The sequence below is a fragment of the Anguilla anguilla genome, chromosome 18, assembly GCF_013347855.1.
Source record: "Anguilla anguilla isolate fAngAng1 chromosome 18, fAngAng1.pri, whole genome shotgun sequence".
NCBI lineage: Eukaryota > Metazoa > Chordata > Actinopteri > Anguilliformes > Anguillidae > Anguilla > Anguilla anguilla.
The window spans coordinates 4,011,809-4,031,108 of NC_049218.1; the positions used below are offsets into that span (position 1 = coordinate 4,011,809).

The 19,300-nt window shown below is 39.5% G+C and overlaps 2 protein-coding genes across 10 annotated transcripts in view; one reads left to right on the top strand and one right to left on the bottom strand.

The window, feature by feature from the left end:
• The first annotated feature begins 553 nt into the window (after positions 1–553).
• LOC118217642 (core histone macro-H2A.2) lies at positions 554–10,931 on the top strand. The gene is made up of 9 exons (XM_035399578.1): positions 554–711; positions 3,567–3,749; positions 4,245–4,351; positions 7,177–7,371; positions 7,660–7,785; positions 8,424–8,523; positions 9,180–9,269; positions 9,753–9,927; positions 10,361–10,931. Exons 2-9 carry the CDS (start codon positions 3,578–3,580, stop codon positions 10,524–10,526), a joined length of 1,131 nt encoding a protein of 376 aa, XP_035255469.1. The 5' UTR covers positions 554–711; positions 3,567–3,577; the 3' UTR covers positions 10,527–10,931.
• Positions 10,932–11,683: 752 nt separating this feature from the next.
• The window catches only part of gbf1 (golgi brefeldin A resistant guanine nucleotide exchange factor 1), a 102,898-nt gene continuing 95,281 nt past the window's right edge, over positions 11,684–19,300 (bottom strand). For all 9 annotated transcript variants that reach the window (XM_035399577.1, XM_035399575.1, XM_035399572.1 and 6 more), the window contains one exon: positions 11,684–14,211. In XM_035399577.1, the coding sequence (XP_035255468.1) occupies positions 13,952–14,211 (260 nt within the window). In that variant the 3' untranslated portion in view covers positions 11,684–13,951. The remainder of the gene's footprint in view (positions 14,212–19,300) is intronic.

Consider the following 19,300-nt stretch of genomic DNA (forward strand, 5'->3'; position numbering starts at 1 on the left):
GCAGTGTACTTCCATTGGATTCATATTCACATATCGCCAAAATATTTTTATGGGTAGAAGCCTGTTTCATCAAGGAATAGCACAATTATGATACTCAAATTAACTTACACTTCTTATTTGAGAATACATAATTTTTTCAAATAATATAAAGGTTATTTATTAAATTCATATTAAACCAATCAAAAGCATTTGAATGCAAAAGGTGGACATTTAATTGCTAACCTCCAAGTCTGTTCTTTAATAAACAATGAAAACAGTCAGTTATTCGTAGTGTACTCAAACGTTTGGTCCACACTGTTTAAAAATATAAAATATATAACATGATAGCTAATGTTAGACGAAAATAACAAGAGAAATAGCACTTTATAAACTCACAGTGAGGTCACGTGATAATGTAGCGTACTACAAATGTAATCAATAATGGTTGCATAATGTATACTACTGCGAAAAATAGCAAGTAGTACACAGTATATACTCATATAGTACGTAGTACACAGTATGCAGTATACCGCTACTGCCCCAGTTCAATCTCGTCAGGCTTTTGTCATTTCCGCCTAAGTCAGGCAAGCCAACTGCAGACCGATGCCTATTCGAACACGCCCAGGATACACAGAAGGACAGACAATAAGGAAAATAGTCCGCGCCAAACTCCTTGGAGATTTACAAAGGGACAATCGAGTCAACGTTTGGGTCTTTAACCGAGAAAAACAGGTACAAATCAGAAATTACACTGATATTCTGTTATGTGGTTTGCAATTTTCAGTGGAAAACGATGTCTCCAAAATATAGCGACTTTCCATGTCGGATACGATTTAGCTAGCACCGCGTTCAATGGATTGAAAACAAAATGGAGGTTGAGCTATTATGGGAGGAGCGGAGTTAAAAAGAGCGGTTATGGCCCTGGGTCTGTGTTTTTGCTTTGAAGACAAAACGGACGTTTCTGAATAACGCAGTTGAAAAGAGACGTTAATTTTATGTCTATACTTAATTCTGTTGTCAATAATTCACGTGGTATTTTGGATTATCAGGTCGCAGTCACTAACTTGCTACCTGGCTAGCTCGGAAATGATTGGATAGGGCGACCGTACTTGGGAAAATGTTTTTTTGTAAAGGCATTTAAAACATTGCCTTTGCATGTTTGGTCTTTTGCTGTGTATTAGAACTGACATATACTACTGATACTTGTGACATTGGCTAGCTAGATCTGAAGTGTTTAATGTTGTAGCTAAAAGCATTTGCTGTTTGCTAGACTAGATGCTGTGCAAGAGAATTCCTTGTTTTTTACGCATTTCTTTTTTGTTACGAGTACAACCCCCACACGGATAACTGCACAACATCTAATTGATGGCTATTACTGAAATGGCCTAATACACACTTTGAAAACATTTCGCAGGCCCGATAGGAAAGCATAAGGCCCCATTCCTACTGCAAAGAACACCTTTACCTTTTCTGATCCCTATGGATAGTGGAGGTTCCTCCCCCTCGCCGCACTCATATGCACACCGTAGCGAATGAAGAGTAAGAACGAGAATAAAGTGGGAAAATGTTAGGATTCGGTTAAACGAGACACTTCACGCGAGCTCTGGAATCAAATTAGAGTTGCAGATCGCAGTTCGGACTTCATTATCTCGCGCAATATTTCAGTATTGAATAAAATGGGAAACGACATTCCTGGAAAATGGCGTTCGGTGTTCGTTAAGTTGCGCTTCTTTTCATTATGTTCACATTAGTCGAGATAAGACCCGATCAAGACGTGCACTGATGTGGTGGCAGCAGCGGATGCTTGCTGTTAATGCAAGTAACGTTATTGCGCTTCTGGGTGCATCAGCTCTGTCGGCTGTGAGATTAGGGTATGGGTTCGCGAACGTAGGTAGCCAGAATCAATTATATTATGTATAATTCCACTAACTCAGTTTTGGTTCTCAGTTTCGGTTCTCAGTTTCCGTACGCGAAGGCACACGTTCAACCACATTTGTGAAAAGCTGTTGCCTCGTCTTTACCGTCAGTGACTCCGTATCTGTGCACAAATGAGTGACTATTACGCTCTAGTGTCTTGCCACAGGGTCCCCGTGCCATTGCTCGTTTGTCTGGAGTGGGCAAAGCATCAGTGGGACATATCGTCCACGTGGTGCCCTCTACCCAATTCGCAAAGTGTACATAAGCCTAGGAGTGAGAGAACTCGAGTAGAACGGTGGCGTAAATAGCGGACCTGAATGTGTTTTGAAATGTCAGATTACGTCCAGACCACAGTGTGACCTCACCTCGCCGATCGGTTTGGCAGATTCGATCTCCAATGCAAACAAAATTCTATTTTGTGCACGTTTCTGACCCGAATACAGCCTAGCGGTGTCGGTATAGGAAAATTCGTTCATTATAACAAAACTTGAACGTCGAATTAGCGTTAGCTGCCAGTGACTGTTATAGTATAGGCTATTGTTTGCAAGCTTTAAAAAGTGGGCCATAGTTTAGGATATTTTGGCTAACGTTTTATTGTCTCAGATATTTTGTCCGTTGATCTTTGTTTGAATTTCACCTGTCTACACAGTTAGTGTATAACAACTAATTTACAAATTAGAACTTAAATAGTGAAGCGACCTAAACACAAGGCCTCCTGCACAACTTTTTGGACCTGTAGTAAAACGTTTGGCAGAATTTAATTTTAGACTTTAGATAGGTTGATGGGATCTGTGGTAGTGGTTGTCATAAATTGTGCATAGTTGAGTTGCAGTGGACATCATGGCCAAAGTTTTATGCCACTTTCACAAGTCTTAGGACACCAAACAAATAACAAGGGGGATATCCATGATGTGCTGGAAAAAAGAAAAAACAGTTTTTAAGTGATATGATGTTGGGTTAGGAAATTAGGATTTAATTTATTGACTGGGAAATTTAAACGAGTCTGGGCATTACAAGGTGATTACAAAGTCAATTAATTTCCCAGCTATGGCAGGATAAGTAGTAATGTATTAGCATTATGACAATAAGTTACCATAAAGCTGTGTATTAGTTTTGATTTTGTTCCAAAGGTCCCCTTCCCTCCCCAAACACACATACACAAGTCTATTAAGGTTCCTGGGGGTAATGTGAGAGGGGATGTTGGGATTTTAGAATGGGCTGTAAGGCACTAATGAGGAATTTGGAGATGTAGGCATGTGTCTTCAGAGAGGCATAAAAATAGAGTAGGCTGACTGAAGCTTACTTTAATATGCTGGAGAGAGAGAGGGGAAAAAAACTATCGCTCTTCTGTAGAAATGAATGAAACATTTTAAATCAATGTAATGTAGGCTAATGGGTAAGGAACTGGTCTTGAAACCTAAAGGTCACAGGTTTGATTCCTGGGTAGGACACTGCCGTTGTGCCCTTGAGCAAGGTACTTAACCTGCATTGCTTCAGTATATATCCGTCTGTATAAATGGATGCGTTGTAGATGCTATGTAAAAGTTGTGTATGTCGCTCTGGATAAGAGCGTCCTAACTAAATGCCTGTAAACTTCAGATAAAAATAAAATAAAATGTACCTGACAAAAAATATATACTTTCCCCCCCCCCCCCCTCCCCAAAATGTAGAAGAAAGAAGAATGTCGGCCAGAGGGGGGAAGAAGAAGACCACCAAACTGTCTCGCTCGGCCCGGGCTGGGGTCATCTTTCCTGTGGGGAGAATGATGAGGTACCTCCGGACGGGCACTTACAAGTACCGGATCAGCATGGGGGCCCCTGTCTACATGGCAGCAGTCATAGAGTACCTGGCAGGTTGGTACTTGGAGTTGGGAGTTTGTACACGGTCCCTTAATAATAATGATGATGTCCAGGGATAAAGTAGCAGTGTGGAGGACCACTAATCTCGTGACTGCAGGTTTGGGAATTTAAGCACTTTTTATTGTCCTCGAACAGGGCTTCGTGTTTTAAATGACTGGTGAATCAAAATTTTATTGAACTAGTAAGAGCTTGTGAGATGTCTAGAACAACAGTGGGTGACCCCAGTGGGAGATAATGTTTTTATTTTTCGGAAGTTAAATTCTACGATCAAACAAAATACTGAAAATTGTTTAACATATCACCATCAAGTGGTGTAAACTGTACAGAAATATGGTCATTGATTTTAAGTGAGGGGAGGCTAGCCTAACACTGTCTCATTGCTTTGCAATAGAAAATGCCAGTGCCTTGCACAGTAGGAACAGGAAGCAGGTTGAATAACATTGTTCATGTTGAAAAGGTGCTCATCGCCCTCTCCCGTCTTTGTCGTAGCGGAGATTTTGGAGCTGGCGGGGAATGCAGCGAGAGACAACAAGAAGGGAAGAATAACTCCACGTCACATCAAGCTTGCGGTAGCCAATGATGAGGAGCTCAACCAGGTATCGCCTGCATCCTGTCTTGAAACCGTGCAGTTAAAGCTGATTGTCTCTTTGAATGAAGACCTTGTGTGGTTTAGAGAAGAAAAAAAAAGAAGTTGAATCAGAACCCTTTCAGTACCGACTGTGGCCAGGGTTCCCACAGGATGATGCGTACACTGTTTGCCATTGTGGCGGATTTAAAGCAAGTTGAGATCTTAACTGTGTGAAGAATGAAGAGTTGACTTTCAAACAAAGTCAACATTCTCAATGTCTTAGCAAAGAAAAAACGTTTTTAGTTTTAGTTTTTTTTTTTTTTTTTGTTAGTTTTTATTTTGGAACCAGTTTTATCCCATTTTATATTTTTTCCCCAGTTTGGAATGTCCAGTCTTTATTTGTGAGCCTGTCTTACAAATTTAAAGGTCCTCCGTCAAATCAAGAGAGCTCCAAAAGCAGACGTTATCCCACGAAGCACGAACTGCCGGCCGCAGCGTCTTTTCGCTTTGCTGTCCCGTCAGCTGAGCTGCTGGTGCCCTGATTGGCCAGAGGAGTCGCTCTTGCACCTTGAGAAAGGGACAGTTGTGCTGGCTGAAACGTCCCCCACCCCCCCAGCATCGTTACGGCTCTGCGGGGCTGCCTGCCACAGTCGGCACTGGTACGGCCAGGATTCAATACTAGACCGTAGGCGTCACCGCACCTGAACCAGTACTTTACCAGGACGTGCCACTCAGCCTCCCCAGCAAACGCATTTGCATATCTTCTTATCTTATATGTTAACGGCATACTATGCAGGGTTTTTTGCCTTGAAAATAGTACAAAATAACTATACATGCTAAGGCATATCTGTGACGCACTGGTAACCTCTGTCTTTACGCACTTTCACTGAATTTGTGCACCTTTGCCTTTGTATTCGTTATTCTAAATTGTGTTCGGTATGTCTGACTGTCTCTCGCCTCACGGCAGACCTGTGTCAAATACGTATTTGTTTTGGATTCAAATACTTTTCTGCGCTCTGTTGGTCTTGCCTGGTGTAATTCCATCCATCCATCCATCCATCCATTATCTATACCTGCTTATGCTGAGCTGTGTCACAGGGGGTGCTGGAGCCTACCCCAGCATGCATTGGGCAAGAGGCAGGAATACACCCTAGACAGGCCGCCAATCTTATCACAGGGTGACTGGTGTAATTGAGCCTGCCAATATGACCAGAAGGCAGGGTTTGCACTTTTTGAGAGTATTTCATTGGTTCCAATACACCAGACAAGATCAGAAAAAGTGTAGAAAAGTATTTGAATCCAAAACAAATATGTATTTGACCCAGGTCCGCTTCACGGTACTGACGTTAGCTTGCTTGTTAGGTGAAGTACTCTGTGTGAGTGGGCGGGTTTGAAGATGGAGGAGGGGACTTGCGTGATTGTGAACACAGGTCCACAGCAAGGCAAAAATAAGAACCTGCATAGTATGCCTTTAACTCTTTAGGGTCAGAAACAGAAAAATCTCAAAAAGAAGAAAAAAAAAATTTACACCTTTTTGATGAACAGACCTTCATTCATGCTTTTAAATGGACGAGAACAAAAATATGAAAATATAATCAAGAATTTAAATATTCTAAGTGTTTTCATTTTTAAACATGTGAAATGTTTAAATTCATAAACACGACCACATTCTTCTTGTATTCAATGTGTTCATTAAGCTAAAGATAAATATGTTCCAGTATCTTTCAGAAGGTATGAATGGGGGAAGAATAGCTTTTGATGTCCAGTATGTCATTTCTGAACAGGAGAGCTGGAGCTCTGAGAGGCATGTCCTTTCTGTATTGGAAATTCTCTTCAGAGTCACTTGGCAGCCCACTAAATGGACACACTGCAGATCAGTCGACATGCAAATTGCCACGTTATAGTGCAAGTTTTTAAAAAATCTCAATGGAATAAATTGGCTTAAATATGATAGCATTTTGTTCTCTTTTGGTTTTTTTGTTCCGTTTTTAAGTATAAAATTTTTAAAAAATTTAATTGCACATGATGTTGGTGCAAAACCTTGGACCAACCTATACTTGAATACTTATTGGTAGTAGGTCCCTTTAGTGCTCCAGCTGTACTGTGATGATGTTATTCAGATGGATTTGGGTAATTTCCCTGCATGGGGCCGCACAGATCTGCTGTAATGAGGTGTAGGCTGAAGGCCCTTTGTTTCAGTAGACTGAGCTGTCAGTTGATGCCATATGGTGTGCTTACCCGGCGGGTTTCCCCACAAGGGGAAAACTGACACCCTGTGGTTAACCCCAAGTGGCGAACGGTTAAGGACATCAGATTGCATATTCACCGTGGATGTGTAACTGCTGTTAATATTGCATTCAACTCTTACACCATGGGTCTGTCTGTCTGTGTTTGCCTGGCTGCGGTCATGAAACATTTTCAACCGATGAGATCCTGTTCTTGGAAAATAGATGTTGATATCATGTTGATCTGTATATCCCCAATTTCTAAACAAATAACAGGAATGGGAAAAAGAACCGTTTCTTCTTTCCCTTACAGTTTAAGAAATGAAAAGCTTGATTAAACTAAAGCTGACTAAATTGTCACAGCATTGCCGTGACTTAATTTGTGAAGTTACTGTTTGCTCAGGCATCGAGGGATGGACTCATGGCAGCTCTCGTGAGAATAGAACTGATAGTTTTCTTTAGTTCATCTGTCTGCAGTGTCTTTGCCAATCTCTTATTTCCCAGTGTCATTTCCCAAATACACGTGTACGAGTAGGAGCCTCCTTCGGTTTGGCTGGTCTTTTTGACTGCCCCAGAGCACACAGGGACCTGTGAACATTGCGTGTTGCATTTTTCGTTCTCCTCGTAGCTGTTGCGGGGGGTGACCATAGCCAATGGCGGGGTCTTGCCCCGAATTCACCCTGAGCTCCTGTCCAAGAAGAGGGGCGGGCGACTGAGGGTGGAGACCCAGGTGACCGTGCCGGAGAAGAAGCCGGGCCGTCCCAAGAGCAGCAAGAAGCCCACCCCCAAAAAGACCAAAGGGAAGCCTGGCCGAAAGTCAAAGGTCACCTTGAAACGATAACCCTTCCCTCCGCACGCAGACTCTTTTATTCACCCCGTAACCCAACAGCTCTTTCATTTACTTTACACGATGGTAACCCCCTCGTCTACCCCCACAACCTAACCCTTTCATTTACTCCACTTTATAGCAGCCCCTTCATTTTTACTCCGCGAGCACGTCCGCACTGCCTGTCTCCATTCCTCACCTCCTTTTATCGCTTACCGTCGTTAAGATGTTTCGCGTCAACTCTGTATTTTATTTTAATCGGTGTGTTTTTAACTTGGCGTGCAGAAAAATGTGGAAAATGACAAAGAAACGGCGGCCAACCATTCGGAAGAAGAGCCCGCGGGTTCGGAAGTGGAGCCCGGAGACGGTTTCACGATCCTCTCGGCAAAGAACCTGTTCCTGGGACAGAAGGTTTGGCGATGAGCGTTTTGTGTAAATGGTAGTGGCATATCCATGATAAGGAACCCTTTGCCTTTCATGCTAGTGTGGTAAGGCGTGTTAAAATGTCCCTTTTCTTACCTGCAAAATGTTCATTTGCAACATTGTGCAATGGGAACTCGCCAACTGGTCCAATACAAGGGCCTGTGAAACATTCCATAATAATATTGTGTTCTTTATGTTGTCAACAATTTATGCAGATTGATGGCTACATTTCAGAAATATACGTGTATGTGAGTTAATGTTGGCAAATAAGTATTTCAGAAAAAATAAGGGAGGTGGTGGGGGGGGGTGTGGCATTTCAAGATAAAACGGTTGTTCTCAGGGCAGGATGATGAACAGATTTCTGAGAAGCAGCCATGTCATTGCTTCCTGTCTGACTGGATCATTCTAAAAGGCAACTTGAGCAATTTGGTCTTCATGGTTTTCCTAAAACAAATGTTGAGCGCATTGGCTGGTCATCATCTTCTCTGTGAAGCATTTGTTTTGGTCTTCTGTGGTTTGGAATTTTGGAATTAGCTTTGGCAACCCTGGTTATAATCTTGAGTGTTAATCTCACCCATGTCTACACAGGCATCTGAGCTGAGCACTTCTTGTATTTTTTTCCCCAGCTTTCTTTAACAGAGAGTGAAATCAGCAAAATCGGATCCATCCAAGTAGAGGGGATCATCAACCCCACAAATGCAGATATTGACCTGAAAGATGGTGTAGGTAAGTGTTGCCACACCCTAAATAGTATGCTAATAAATCTTGGGGTGCATTGTCACTCAAAGTCTACAGTAAGTCAATGAGTTTTACACAGGAGTTTCTAGAACTCCATGGCTCCACTTGCGATGTCTATGTCTCTATTCAACTTAATTTCCATCCTTATAAGGGCAATACATCAACTGTGTAGTAGTGCACATCCAGAGAGCTTGTTCTTTTCCAGTCTTCTGGATATGTGCAATTTGCAATGAACAGTCACATGTTCTAGAAAGACCCATTTCTGATCTGAAAATAAGTTTTCCAGTATAAATGTATACATATCAAATATATGAGTAATGCTAATCTAGACTGGCAACTTTATCAAACCCAAACTGAATCTGAATTTAACAGGAATTGAATTGAAATTGGCCTCAAATTTAAATGGGACTGAGATGACAACTTAGGTGGTAAAAGCTCATCTACTTTGTACATAATTGTTTTTGAACATTTAACTGAACTATGGTTGCAAACAATCTCTGATCTCTATGGAATTCAAAAATTGACAGTGTTTGACCAAGACAGTGTAAAGTGAAAATGTAGGATGATGAAGTGTTTTTTTCAGAAATGTCTACCCTGTGTGCTCTTAAACTCTTATTGGTCCTGTTTGTGGTTGTTATTTTAAGGCAATGCTCTGGAAAAAGCTGGTGGAAAAGAGTTTGTGGAGTCGGTGAAAGAGGTGCGGAAATCACAGGCGCCTTTGGACGTTGCTGCAGGTAAGAGGGGTTTATGCTGTCAGAGGCCCATTCAGAGTTCATTAAAAGAGGCGTCTGCATTTCACAGCAAGCTAGAAAGGTTGACACTACCAGATGAAGGAGGGGGGGGGCGATATGGGAGGTCCTCCTACAATTGAGCTACATCATTGATAAACAAGGATTTAACTACTTTGCATATTTTCAGTAGCTTTTCTGTAGCTTTGGTGGCATATTTGAGACTAACACTAATAACAGTTATAAGTCGAGACACAACAGTTGCAAACTTTGAGAAATAACGTATTATAATTTATTTATTTTATTTTTTTTGTTGTTTTCGTTTGAGTTTAGTAAACCCAGACGATAAGCCCTGATTGGCTGTAATGCTGTCTGTGTGATGTACCTTTCCTGAGAAAGGCCCCAGTGTTCCCCGGGGGGCGGAGGGGGAGGGGGGGGGTCAGTGACAGGGGGGCTAAAGCGACACCTCCTGCCTTTCCGCCTCTGCAGTGGCGGTCAGCCAGGCCAGCGGACTGGCGGCGGAGTTCATCATCCACTGCAACATCCCCCAGTGGGGCTCGGAGAAGTGCGAGGATCAGCTGGAGAAGACCGTCAAGAACTGCCTGTCGGCCGCCGAGGAGAAGAAGCTCAAGTCGCTGGCCTTCCCCGCGTTTCCCGCCGGCCGGTGAGTCCGCGCCTACATTTCCCAGAACCCCTTTCATTTCACAGTTTAAACTCCCATCGGTTTCAGTCTCCATCGTTTATAATTGCATGCTTTAATTCTACTCAGTTTTGTTGGGGGATCTAGGACGTTTTCATTAACCAGAATGACTCGATCGATTTTAACGTAATTTTCGGATTTAATGCCAAGATAAACCTCACTTGTAAGATCCTCTTGTAAGAATGAGTGCTGTGTCACAAGCATCTATCTCCTCTTTGGTTTACTAAAAATGGAAAACGGCTCAATGAACCTGGTTAAGGTATAGTTTCAGACCAGTCCCCCAGACAATATCAAAAATGTGACAAGGTCTCCATTATTCATGAGGTTGTGTCCGCTGAAGTAGGGAGGTAAATTAAATGCAGCAGTAACCAACGAAATGTGCGATTTATGTTTTTAGGAACGGCTTTCCAAAACAGACAGCGGCCCAACTGATCCTCAAGGCCATCTCCAATCATTTTGTGTCTGAAACGTCCTCTTCCCTTAAGAACATCTACTTTGTACTGTTTGACAGCGAGAGCATCGGCATTTACCTTCAGGAAATGGCCAAGATGGAAGGAAAGTAAAGCTTCTCGTTTTTATTTTTTTAAAGCAAGTGTAATAATGTTTCAGGTGGATTTTTTGCAACTGGTATAGTGCGGTCCCAAGGATTATGTAAGTAGATTTTTATCCAACAAAGGTAGTTTTTGTGTGTGGGGGGAGGGGGGGTGGGGATGTGAGTGATGTACTGTTTGCATTTACATAACATTGTTTTCTTCTTAAAAGATTGCTTCATATAGAATAGATTAATTTAATCCATTCGGGCTTGTCATTTTTTCCCTTCTACCCATTTGTTTTTACATTCCATTTACAAAGGCATTGACCCTCGATTTCTTCCCCAGATTTCCTCTGTAGTTTCTGATAATGTTAGTTTACTAAGAAAAAAGTGTTTCTCATTCTGCTTTGAAATAAATCAGATGTTTTACACCACATGTTGTAATATGTTCGAGTATAGTTTGGACTTCCCCCCACCTCCCACTTTGATTGGTCGGAATGATACACATTGTCTTTGGATGGTTTTAATTGAGCAATGACATTAGTCTTGCATTGACCCTGTTAAAAACGAGGCAAATTCTTAAATACAATGTGCATTTGTGAGTTCAGTGACGATGTCCAGGAAACTGATTTCTGGCTGCTCGCTCGCCCCTTCCAATCTGTTAGTTAATGGTGCAACATAGTCGGGGAAAAGAGAGGAGAGAGAGAGAACTGGACATTCCTTCTCGTGCTTGAGTGGAGATTCTAGAGTGTGCAGAGGTATTTCTGTATGGGACGAGGCGGTGATGCAGCCAGGAATCCACTTTGGGGATGGTAGGGTCAGCTGAGCTGTTCTACCCCACAGAGCCAAGCCTAGACCTCTACTGTTTGCGCAGTTGTTCGTTTGATCCTCAGTGTCCCTGAGCAAACCCAGTCCATTGAACCTGTGCACTGTAACTTGAATAAAACTCCCTGCTCAGCCTACAATTTATATGTAGGCTGCAGTGACAGGAAACCTTAGGGGGGAAAATACAGAATGTAGAGTACCTGGAAAGAATACTTAATTACACACATTTAATGCACTGATTGGAATTTCAGGTGGGTTTCAAAAATGAATTTATTAATTGGGGAAATCCTGTGTGAACACGTTTGGGTCTGGAGTACATTCACCATGATAGCGCACCAGAAATGACCGACACATGAAAGCAGACGTTCTTGACGTTATATTTATTACACTGTAAAAAGTACATTGCCATTTATTTATATATACATTATTTTCATGTAATTTTCTGTTACTCCAGAATTAATTCCTGACATTTCTAACAATGCAGTACAACAAAGGAACACGGTTTTACAAAATGATTATCCCTCCCACAGACCGAAGGGGGCCACTTCTTAGCGTCATGACGTCACACAAACGTCTTTCCAATTTGTGTTGTGTAATGTAAGGCAGTTTCCAGTCCTGGATGTCTGTTCAAACCTGTGCTTTGACAAAACTGTTTTGCAAATACACACATAAATAAAAGTGAGTGAGATCCTAGTTGTAAATGGGGAAGATAACAGCATGATTCAAAATGCAGATCAAATCGAATTCCGATGAAAAAGGTCAGGGTGTGATGGTGTGATAGTAAGCCTTCAAAAAAAGACTTTCTATTAATTACGACATTTCCAGTGTTTGAAAAAAGAACACAAAGACAAAAAGCCATTCATTGTTTTTTCTCTGTAATTACTGCCAGAATAAAACCTTCATTTGTGGAGTATCCATAGTGGGCTGGCTCAAGCTGCAGACCTTGTACAGTCACGTTCAGGGGAGGGGAATGTGCTACTGTTAGCATAAACTGATTAAAGCCTGACCTAAAAAAAAAAAAAAACTCCCCAAAAACTTCAGATCGAGTCAGTCAAGGTTGTTTGCTCACCATGTACGTTTAACAAAAACAAACAAAATTCCCATTTCACCTTTCACATAATCATTTAAAGTCAAACTGCTTTATTTGCACACCAACAATTCCAATTCCAACTCGTACTACTCCCAGGTGTCCCTACAGCAGCCTCTAAAGTTAGGCCTTGTGTATTGAAAGCTCTAGATTATTCAGTTAATCAACAGGAGTGAGTCAAGTGGGCAAACTCATTCCACATAGATACTGACGAGAGCAGACATGTAGAACTAATGTTAAAAGTCTGCAGTTACCAGCTATGGACTTCTCTTTCTCCGAACTCCCGCATAGGTTGTTTGGAGCAATGCAAACAGCCACGCCTGTGCACTCAATTACACTTACCGGACAAACACACCCCAGGTACATAACAAAATATATCTGATACTATACTCTTTAAATAATCTTAAGACCTCTGGATAAAATCTAGCCTGATCGCTAAAATCAGAAACATCAAGATCTGTACACACAAAACCGCCATTCATCAGCCACGACAGACTGGCGTGACTCGCAAATATTTGGAATGTTCTAGATGTAGGCTAGTACTAATAATAATGGCATCTTGTTTTTGCTCTTCCAAGCTGAGCTAATCTCTGCCACTCTTGGGGTTAAGTGTTCTTCCACCGCTTGTTATTTTATTTCTCATTCCCAATAAACTGCTTTGTTTCTAGCACAGACGTAATCGACTGCGAAAGGATTTTCCCCCTAAAGAGTAAGCAACACTGAATTGCAACTGCAACCTGAATCAACACACATTTGTTCAGCTGTCGCTTCTAAGCTGAACTTTGGGACTTACACGACTCATGCAACTTTAAAAAATCCCAATTAAACCAATGTCTTTTTTTTTTCTTCAAAATATATAAACTAGGTATGGATTGTATTTATATACAATTAAATCTGTAATCCTCTTAAGAGATGTAACACACTTTGATATGTAGATGAGCCATCTTCCTTCCACAGCCTCAGTGCCCTGATTCCTCCCTGTACACCTGCTGCCTGGATTCTGTACATAAGTGTATGTTAAACGACATGCAGTACCGTGACCAAAAAAATTATTCCATGGGAACTCCCTTCAAGAAATCGCAGAAGAAATGCAAAGCTCAAGCATACTAATAAAGTGGTATATGATGGTTATATCTTTGACACAGTATTTTCCCCTCCGTCTATCGTAAGGAGTAAATCAGGCATGATTTAATTGGTGTGAGGCTGGCCTTTTTTTTCCCCAACTGGCATGATATTTAATACATTATTTGCATGTGACAAAATGTGCAGACATTCAAGGGCAGCTTCATGTTGCAGTGTCATATCTGCGGGGAGGCTGGGTGATTTAAATGGAAACAGAAAGCTCAGCACAGATCGCAGCACCACAGCCCAGGGGAACATAATGTAGGGTGAGCATCAAAGCTTGGGGCTGAGAGACGACAAATTCGAAAAAATGGCCATGCAAGTGTAGTCTATAGTTGCTCTGACAGGAAGTGCTGAGATGTCACTTCCTGTTCGGCGGAGGATGATTAAGTCGGCACGCTGGCGGGCGCACGTCCCCCGCTCTATTTGACTTCGGAACCGTCTGTGGGGTCGGTGGGCCGGGGGGCAGGCAGGAGGGGCACGGGGGAGGTAGCCTCTATGAGGGCGGGGTTTAGGATGATGGGCAGGGACATGGGCGGGACTCCCACTTGCAGCGGGGAGGCCAGGGGCTGCAGGATGAGGGGAGACTGGCTCAGGGGCGGAGGGGCGTCGCCGCCGCTCATCTTGGCCGGCCTGGGGATGGGCGGCGTGGAGGGCGGGACTGGAGATGACCTGTCTGTTCCTGTGGAGGAGAGGAGGAGACGGCGCACCTCAGCACTGGAGAGCACGACGGAGCCGGAGGAAAACACTGAAGTGATGGGAGCAGTGTGTTGTTCTACGTACTCAACCCAAGATTTACTCTAATCATGGAAGAACCACTGCATGGCAGTGTAGTAAGTCTATAGTCTTATGTATTTTGCTTTTTTTTTCTGTAAACAATTACAATAAATGCCTCCAAAACCTGTCTGTTGATTTATTTAACTATGGGTGTTGAATAAACATGATTTCCATTCATCCTGAATGAAGAAATGATGTACTTAGATTTTTTCACATTTTGTGTTTTGCTGATTTTCCACTGAAAACTATTAATTGCCATAAATGCCTCCAAACATTTTTCTGTTCATTTCTTTCACCAGGGGTGTTGAATAAACATGATTTCCCTTCATTCTGAATGCAAATATTACATATTTAGAATTTTAGAAGTTTTTCCACGTTTTGGACATAAGACTATATAGTCTTATGTATTTTGCTGATTTTCCGCTGAAAACAATTAATTGCTATAAATGCCTCCAAACATTTTTCTGTTCATTTCTTTCAGCAGGGGTGTTGAATAAACATGATTTCCCTTCATTCTGAATGCAAATATTACATATTTAGAATATTTGAAGTTTTTTCACGTTTTGGATATAGTCTTATGTATTTTGCTGATTTTCCACTGAAAACTATTAATTGCCATAAATGCCTCCAAACATTTTTCTGTTCATTTCTTTCAGCAGGGGTGTTGAATAAACATGATTTCCCTTCATTCTGAATGCAAATATTACATATTTAGAATATTTGCAGTTTTTCCACGTTTTGGACATAAGACTATAGTCTTATGTATTTTGCTGATTTTCCACTGAAAACTATTAATTGCCATAAATGCCTCCAAACATTTTTCTGTTCATTTCTTTCAGCAGGGGTGTTGAATAAACATGATTTCCCTTCATTCTGAATGCAAATATTACATATTTAGAATTTTAGAAGTTTTTCCACGTTTTGGACATAAGACTATAGTCTTATGTATTTTGCTGATTTTCCACTGAAAACTATTAGGCACTATAAATGCCTCCAAACATTTTTCTGTTCATTTCTTTCACCAGGGGTGTTGAATAAACATGATTTCCCTTCATTCTGAATGCAAATATTACATATTTAGAATTTCTGCAGTTTTTCCACGTTTTGGACATAAGACTATAGTCTTATGTATTTTGCTGATTTTCCACTGAAAACTATTAGGCACTATAAATGCCTCCAAACATTTTTCTGTTCATTTCTTTCAGCAGGGGTGTTGAATAAACATGATTTCCCTTCATTCTGAATGCAAATATTACATATTTAGAATATTTGCAGTTTTTCCACGTTTTGGACATAAGACTATAGTCTTATGTATTTTGCTGATTTTCCACTGAAAACTATTAATTTCCATAAATGCCTCCAAACATTTTTCTGTTCATTTCTTTCACCAGGGGTGTTGAATAAACATGATTTCCCTTCATTCTGAATGCAAATATTACATATTTAGAATTTTTGCAGTTTTTCCACGTTTTGGACATAAGACTATAGTCTTATGTATTTTGCTGATTTTCCGCTGAAAACAATTAATTGCTATAAATGCCTCCAAACATTTTTCTGTTCATTTCCTTCAGCAGGGGTGTTGAATAAACATGATTTCCCTTCATTCTGAATGCAAATATTACATATTTAGAATATTTGAAGTTTTTTCACGTTTTGGACATAAGACTATAGTCTTATGTATTTTGCTAATTTTCCACTGAAAACAATTAGGCACTATAAATGCCTCCAAACATTTTTCTGTTCATTTCTTTCACCAGGGGTGTTGAATAAACATGATTTCCCTTCATTCTGAATGCAAATATTACATATTTAGAATTTTTGCAGTTTTTCCACGTTTTGGACATAAGACTATAGTCTTATGTATTTTGCTGATTTTCCACTGAAAACTATTAATTGCCATAAATGCCTCCAAACATTTTTCTGTTCATTTCTTTCACCAGGGGTGTTGAATAAACATGATTTCCCTTCATTCTGAATGCAAATATTACATATTTAGAATTTTTGCAGTTTTTCCACGTTTTGGACATAAGACTATAGTCTTATGTATTTTGCTGATTTTCCGCTGAAAACAATTAATTGCTATAAATGCCTCCAAACATTTTTCTGTTCATTTCTTTCACCAGGGGTGTTGAATAAACATGATTTCCCTTCATTCTGAATGCAAATATTACATATTTAGAATTTTTGCAGTTTTTCCACGTTTTGGACATAAGACTATAGTCTTATGTATTTTGCTGATTTTCCGCTGAAAACAATTAATTGCTATAAATGCCTCCAAACATTTTTCTGTTCATTTCCTTCAGCAGGGGTGTTGAATAAACATGATTTCCCTTCATTCTGAATGCAAATATTACATATTTAGAATATTTGAAGTTTTTTCACGTTTTGGACATAAGACTATAGTCTTATGTATTTTGCTAATTTTCCACTGAAAACAATTAGGCACTATAAATGCCTCCAAACATTTTTCTGTTCATTTCTTTCACCAGGGGTGTTGAATAAACATGATTTCCCTTCATTCTGAATGCAAATATTACATATTTAGAATATTTGAAGTTTTTTCACGTTTTGGATATAGTCTTATGTATTTTGCTGATTTTCCACTGAAAACTATTAATTGCCATAAATGCCTCCAAACATTTTTCTGTTCATTTCTTTCAGCAGGGGTGTTGAATAAACATGATTTCCCTTCATTCTGAATGCAAATATTACATATTTAGAATTTTTGCAGTTTTTCCACGTTTTGGACATAAGACTATAGTCTTATGTATTTTGCTGATTTTCCACTGAAAACTATTAATTGCCATAAATGCCTCCAAACATTTTTCTGTTCATTTCTTTCACCAGGGGTGTTGAATAAACATGATTTCCCTTCATTCTGAATGCAAATATTACATATTTAGAATTTTTGCAGTTTTTCCACGTTTTGGACATAAGACTATAGTCTTATGTATTTTGCTGATTTTCCACTGAAAACAATTAATTGCTATAAATGCCTCCAAACATTTTTCTGTTCATTTCTTTCACCAGGGGTGTTGAATAAACATGATTTCCCTTCATTCTGAATGCAAATATTACATATTTAGAATTTTTGCAGTTTTTCCACGTTTTGGACATAAGACTATAGTCTTATGTATTTTGCTGATTTTCCACTGAAAACAATTAATTGCTATAAATGCCTCCAAACATTTTTCTGTTCATTTCTTTCACCAGGGGTGTTGAATAAACATGATTTCCCTTCATTCTGAATGCAAATATTACATATTTAGAATTTCTGCAGTTTTTCCACGTTTTGGACATAAGACTATAGTCTTATGTATTTTGCTGATTTTCCACTGAAAACTATTAGGCACTATAAATGCCTCCAAACATTTTTCTGTTCATTTCTTTCAGCAGGGGTGTTGAATAAACATGATTTCCCTTCATTCTGAATGCAAATATTACATATTTAGAATATTTGAAGTTTTTTCACGTTTTGGATATAAGACTATAGTCTTATGTATTTTGCTGATTTTCCGCTGAAAACAATTAGGCACTATAAATGCCTCCAAACATTTTTCTGTTCATTTCTTTCACCAGGGGTGTTGAATAAACATGATTTCCCTTCATTCTGAATGCAAATATTACATATTTAGAATTTTAGAAGTTTTTCCACGTTTTGGACATAAGACTATAGTCTTATGTATTTTGCTGATTTTCCACTGAAAACAATTAATTGCTATAAATGCCTCCAAACATTTTTCTGTTCATTTCTTTCACCAGGGGTGTTGAATAAACATGATTTCCCTTCATTCTGAATGCAAATATTACATATTTAGAATTTCTGCAGTTTTTCCACGTTTTGGACATAAGACTATAGTCTTATGTATTTTGCTGATTTTCCACTGAAAACTATTAGGCACTATAAATGCCTCCAAACATTTTTCTGTTCATTTCTTTCAGCAGGGGTGTTGAATAAACATGATTTCCCTTCATTCTGAATGCAAATATTACATATTTAGAATATTTGAAGTTTTTTCACGTTTTGGATATAAGACTATAGTCTTATGTATTTTGCTGATTTTCCGCTGAAAACAATTAGGCACTATAAATGCCTCCAAACATTTTTCTGTTCATTTCTTTCACCAGGGGTGTTGAATAAACATGATTTCCCTTCATTCTGAATGCAAATATTACATATTTAGAATTTTAGAAGTTTTTCCACGTTTTGGACATAAGACTATAGTCTTATGTATTTTGCTGATTTTCCACTGAAAACTATTAATTGCCATAAATGCCTCCAAACATTTTTCTGTTCATTTCTTTCAGCAGGGGTGTTGAATAAACATGATTTCCCTTCATTCTGAATGCAAATATTACATATTTAGAATATTTGCAGTTTTTCCACGTTTTGGACATAAGACTATAGTCTTATGTATTTTGCTGATTTTCCACTGAAAACTATTAATTGCCATAAATGCCTCCAAACATTTTTCTGTTCATTTCTTTCACCAGGGGTGTTGAATAAACATGATTTCCCTTCATTCTGAATGCAAATATTACATATTTAGAATTTCTGCAGTTTTTCCACGTTTTGGACATAAGACTATAGTCTTATGTATTTTGCTGATTTTCCACTGAAAACTATTAGGCACTATAAATGCCTCCAAACATTTTTCTGTTCATTTCTTTCAGCAGGGGTGTTGAATAAACATGATTTCCCTTCATTCTGCATGCAAATATTACATATTTAGAATTTTTGAAGTTTTTTCATGTTTTGGACATAAGACTATAGTCTTATGTATTTTGCTGATTTTCCGCTGAAAACAATTAGGCACTATAAATGCCTCCAAACATTTTTCTGTTCATTTCTTTCACCAGGGGTGTTGAATAAACATGATTTCCCTTCATTCTGAATGCAAATATTACATATTTAGAATATTTGCAGTTTTTCCACGTTTTGGACATAAGACTATAGTCTTATGTATTTTGCTGATTTTCCACTGAAAACTATT

Bases quoted from the DNA above. Each gene is read 5' to 3' on its own strand.
- LOC118217642 (XM_035399578.1), top strand. From the start codon at position 3,578: ATGTCGGCCAGAGGGGGGAAGAAGAAGACCACCAAACTGTCTCGCTCG. The intron at 4,352-7,176 runs GTATCGCCTGCA...TTCTCCTCGTAG, and splicing joins ATGATGAGGAGCTCAACCAG to CTGTTGCGGGGGGTGACCAT. The intron at 9,928-10,360 runs GTGAGTCCGCGC...TTATGTTTTTAG, and splicing joins CCCGCGTTTCCCGCCGGCCG to GAACGGCTTTCCAAAACAGA.